General features: G+C 40.8%; 1 protein-coding gene across 1 annotated transcript; it reads left to right on the forward strand.

Annotated features, from left to right (window-relative positions):
• Positions 1–5: 5 nt before the first annotated feature.
• Positions 6–3,595, forward strand: BMI1 (BMI1 proto-oncogene, polycomb ring finger; the record flags this gene model as incomplete). The annotated part of the gene is made up of 9 exons (XM_010289364.1): positions 6–42; positions 432–528; positions 1,266–1,321; positions 1,444–1,494; positions 1,749–1,857; positions 1,948–1,993; positions 2,529–2,627; positions 3,075–3,155; positions 3,266–3,595. Coding segments are annotated over 9 exons (906 nt in total), but the record flags the coding sequence as incomplete, so codon positions are not given.
• Positions 3,596–5,474: the final 1,879 nt, after the last annotated feature.

Here is a 5,474-nt window from a genome sequence, read left to right on the forward strand (position 1 = left end):
ACTTCATTGATGCAACAACCATCATAGAGTGCCTCCACTCCTGTAAGTACGACCCGGCGCTCCGCGTCCTTCCCCCGCTGCTTCCCACCTTTCCCGGCATCCCGGGAACACACACACAAAAAAACCCCGACCCCCACCTCCCCTCCCCCGCGGAGCCCGGGACCGCCGCCTCCCCGGCGGGCTGGGAAATAGGTGGCCCGTCCGCGGTGCAGTTTTTCTGACGACGGCCCTACGGTCTTTGTTAAAGTAATAATATATGTGCTCTAAGCGTCTCCTTTTCATGGTAATTGCAGCTTATTTGGGTATTTGTTTAGCTTAAGCAGCGCGCTGCTGACAATGGCTTGCATAGTTTAGAAAATCGCACCTCGGTCTGTGCATAGCTGAGCGTCACCTACCAGCATCACTAAAATGCTGCCGTGGTTGCCTTCCAGTCTGTAAGACCTGTATCGTGCGCTACTTGGAGACCAGCAAGTATTGTCCTATCTGTGATGTCCAAGTTCACAAAACTCGACCGCTTTTGAATATAAGGTAGGAGAAAGACGCGACGCGCACCCTGCGCCTCTTATTTTACTCTCCACGGGGAGAGCAGCAGTAGTCGCCTCGATGTTATCTCCTCGTCTGCGATTTAAATCTGAAAGGACTTGCCAATTTACAAGCTAACGCGTGTGTATGCTCTTTCTTTGGAGTTTTGTCATTGATTGAAATGGAAGATTTCTCTGGATGCGAGACAGAAAGTTTTTGTTGGGTGTTTTGTGGGGGTTTTTTTGCATACGCGGCAACGCCTCTTCCCTCTCTCCCACCCTCATGTCCACCAGCCCGACAGTTTTTACCTCTGCTCTCTGTTCCTCCCAGGCATGCTTCACACCAGCCATAGCTCCTAGTCAGGAGAACTCTTGCTGCAACTTTCCAAGCCGAAAGGCAAAAGCCTTTAAAGCATGCTCCTCCTTTCAGAAATACTCTTCTTGTCAGTCTTACTTTTTGCTCCCTTTATATTATAGGGGGGACACGTAGTTTTGCAGGCCTGCCTTCTGTCCGAGGAGATTATTTTTGAGTTGTGGTAGCGCAGATGAGTTTTGTTTCACAGCGGTGCTTAGAGCAGTGTTGGTTTGATTACAGGGTCTCCTCAGTTAACTTTTTATGACTAGCCTCCCACTTTGTAGAAGATGCCTCATTGTTGTGAAAGATTATAAATGAGGAGCTGCCGCTTGGATTAAAATATCGCTTCACCTGCTTAATTTTATGTTTTGGGGTTGTTCTTTCTGCAGGTCAGATAAAACTCTCCAAGATATTGTATACAAGCTAGTACCAGGCCTTTTCAAAAGTAAGTAGTTAAATCGGGTTTTTTCTTAAGAGCAGAAAAACAAAACCAGAGCTGCTATCCTATATCAATACCAGGAGGTACAGAGTAAATACTAAAAGAAAAATATATGCTTTTCCATCTAGATGAAATGAAAAGAAGAAGGGATTTTTATGCTGCTCACCCGTCGGCTGATGGTAAAAGCTTCTCGTTCGCAACTTTAATAAATGTAGCATTGACGTAGCTGCTTTGCTGTTTCCTTTTTGACTTATGAATTACATATTACCATGACAGAATTTTAATTCAACATAATAAAAGTTTATTGTTTTAACAGTTAGGTACCTTTAATTCATAATCTTGCAATGGAGATTTTTTTTTCTTGTTACTGAGAATTGCCATTCTTCCTGATTTGAATTTCAAAATGTAAATTATTGTGGAAATTTCTGCGCAGCTGCCAATGGCTCTAATGAAGACAGGGGAGAAGTGGCTGATGAAGACAAAAGAATTATAACAGACGACGAGATAATAAGCTTATCCATTGAATTCTTTGACCAGAATAGGCAAGTTCCAGAATGGCAATATTTTATGTTTACCTGGCTGATAGCAGCTACATTTATTATTTGTTGTAATTGTTTCATTTCTTCTCACAGACTGGAACGAAAAGGAAGTAAGGAGAAAGAAAAATCAAAGGAGGAGGTAAATAACTTTTCCTTACTCTAGAGGAAACGTAACACACACAAACATCTTGGGGGCAGGTTTGTAGCTGAAAAAAATACATGGGTATGTGTATCTGGAACCAAAGAAACGTATTTCCTACTAGCACACTAGGTAGAGGTCAAGCATCTTCATATAGCTGTATATGTAAACAATTTTTTAACATAAAAAAAATACCTGCAGTGTCACTTTTAAAGTGGAATATGATTTTTTGGCAGATTCTGCAATAAATTATTTATTAATTAATTTTAAACGTCAGTATGTAATACATATATATTCTAAAAAGGGGTTTACTGTGAGGTAAAAATCTTTAGTTGCATTTTTATTACTTATTCTGGAACTGTAATTTACCGCTTATTTCTGTTGTTCCTTGTAAGGCAGCAGAAATTGTTGTATTATAATTCATCTTTTAATAAAGTGCATTTTGTGAAAAAATTAACACAAAATGTTAGAACACAACTTTGGTGGAAGTAATTGCTTGCTCTCAGTAGACTGATTTTCTTTACTATGCCATCAGGTGAATGACAAAAGATACTTACGCTGCCCAGCAGCGATGACAGTGATGCATCTGAGAAAGTTCCTGCGGAGTAAAATGGACATACCTAACACTTTCCAGGTACCTGAGGGGAAAGAGGGATTTTTTTTTTTAATTGTTTTTTTGTTAAAATCGGTCTCGCTGTTCTAAGCCAATGCTGGCTGGCGCTCATTTTCTCATCACAGCCAGTTCCAGCAAATACTAACTACCAGGTGTATCTGGGGTGTGCAATATGTTGATGGGAGTATGAACATTATTTTAAAAGTATCTATTCGGAGAGTTCGGTGACACTCTGTAATTTTTTTGATGCTGTTACTATCGAGGTATAAAGAAATTGCTCCTTAATGTATTCAAAACATATCTAATAGATATGAAAGTTCCCTATTCCCTGCTAATTTGGGTATAGGGTTGGGGTTTTTTTCAGTTTTCTGGTCTATATGGCAGCAGGGCTACTTTCACCTCAGAGCAAACATACACTGGGGGTAAATGCCTGGATGCTCCTTAATGCAAGATTCCTATCTTGAACAGATCGATGTGATGTATGAAGAAGAGCCCCTGAAGGACTACTACACCCTGATGGATATTGCCTACATCTATACCTGGAGGCGGGTGGGTATGGCCAGCGTATGGCCAGCGTATGGCCAGCATGCTTCCCCCCGGGGGAGTGCAGGTCGTGGCCCTGGGCGGGCACTGACCAGGGTCTCCCCTTTGCCTTGCAGAACGGGCCTCTCCCCCTGAAATACCGGGTCCGACCTACTTGCAAGAGGATGAAGATCAGTCACCAGAGGGAAGGCTTGAATAACAGCGGGGAGCTGGAAAGTGACTCTGGGAGCGACAAGGCCAGCAGCCCGGCGGGAGGCATCCCCTCCACCTCCTCCTGTTTGCCCAGCCCCAGCACGCCGGTCCAGTCTCCGCACCCCCAGTTCCCGCACATCTCCAGCACCATGAACGGCACCAGCAGCAGCCCCAGCAGTAACCACCAGTCCTCCTTTACCAACAGAGCACGGAAAACGTCGATAAATGGCTCCTCAGCCACTTCATCTGGTTGACGTGCCAACCAGGCTACCGCCCTCCCCCCCCGCCCCCCCCCCCCCAAGCCTGTAGCGTTGCATGGGGTTGTTGTGGCCCCCCTTCTTTATATAGATCTCTCCATGCCATTAAAGCTTTATAGATGCTAATCCATGTGACTATCGTCCAAATTGCTTTCTTTTGTAGTGACACTGAACTTGGCTATAAAAGGCGGACTAGGTGACATTCAGGATGGACGTTAATGGAAACGCAAGATTGAAATGTAAATTTTTTCAGAGGACTGGGAAGCAAACAAAAGTTACACCTTCACCTGTTTCTGAGTGATGCGGAGTTGTTTCCGTCCCCATCATCTGGACTCGGGAGTCTCCAGAAGTGGATACAAATCCCGGGAAGTAGTTTGTTAATCCAGACTTAATGCCTCCATTGCGTTCTCTTCAATTGTTATTGTTCTTATGCTGTTTTGTGAACCTGTAGAAAGCAAGTGCTTTTTCATCTTGAAATCCAACAAAACGGAAAGAATATGCATAGAATAATGCATATATGTAGCCATGTCACTGTGAATAACAATTTTTGCGTATTAGCCATTTTGATTCTTATGTTGCATCTTTTACTTCTCTGTTGCTGCGCAGAACCGATCAAAAGAAAAGTAAACTTCAGTTTTACAATCTGTATGCCTAAAAGCGGGTATTACCGTTTTATTTACTGACTTGTTTAAATGATTCGCTTTTGTAAGAATCAGATGGCATTATGCTTATTGTACAATGCCATATTGGTATATGACATAACAGGAAACAGTATTGTATGATATATTTATAAATACTATAAAGAAAATATTGTGTTTCATGCACTCATGATATGGTTGTTAAATTTCTAAACTGGTTCGACCCTTGCAGATGCCGCCCGTTTGAGCTTTGCTCATACTGCAAGAAACACTTTGCGTGTGAGAGCTACAGTATTGGGGAAGCACATTCAAGTCTCTGATAACCTGGAGGCAATTGGCAATCTTAAAAGGATTTTACTGGCTTTGTCTTTTTTTTTATTTCCAAGTGATATATTTTTACTTTACCAAATGTTGAAGTGATGCAGTGAAGGAAAAAAAAAAAAGTTAAAGGACATGGAAGTCTTTGACTTGTTTGATTACCTTTTTATTATTTGATGTGGTGGGATTGTGTTTTTAAAAGCACATGGAATCATTATAGAAGCCATAAACTATTTGGTATAAATTTTAAGGAACCAGCAAGTCGCTGGATGAAGGCATTTTATCTAAATTTGTTTTAATATATATGTATATGGTACAGTACTAACTTCATTAAAATTTAACAGGTACTTTAATATTTCCAATAAATTGTGGAGAATGCCTCCTCTTTAATGGCCTGCAAATAGGTGCATTTTATTAGAGGCTTCTAAGGGTATTATTTTTTTCAGTAGAAGGAACTTTTCCACCGTAAAATATGAACAGCCCAGAACACTGTTCAGTTTGTGCTTTGCTTTGGTCGAACTTTGTGTGTGTTCATCACCCATCAGTTATACATTTGTGAGGGTGTTTATTCTATATGGATATTGTTTCATGTTTGTATGGGAAAATTGTAGTTAAACATTTCATTGTCTCCAGTCTGCAAAAGAAGCACAATTCTATTGCTTTGTCTTGCTTATAGTCATTAAATCATTACTTTTGCATATAAATTGCTGTTATTTGTCCTGCTTGTTTTTATAGACCAGGTGACTGCAAATCCTCCACAAGGTTATTGCTTATTGATGTATAATGTCTTGTTAAACAAGAGTTGATATTTTTTTTCCTGTAGTAAACATGTACAGTTCAATTTCAACAGTAAAAACTTCAGTTTTATATACACGAATAACTTTCATTTATAGCTGATCAAATAAATAAACAAATAAAAG

This window comes from Phaethon lepturus, unplaced genomic scaffold (genome assembly GCF_000687285.1).
Source record: "Phaethon lepturus isolate BGI_N335 unplaced genomic scaffold, ASM68728v1 scaffold33820, whole genome shotgun sequence".
In the NCBI taxonomy this organism is placed as follows: Eukaryota; Metazoa; Chordata; class Aves; order Phaethontiformes; family Phaethontidae; genus Phaethon; species Phaethon lepturus.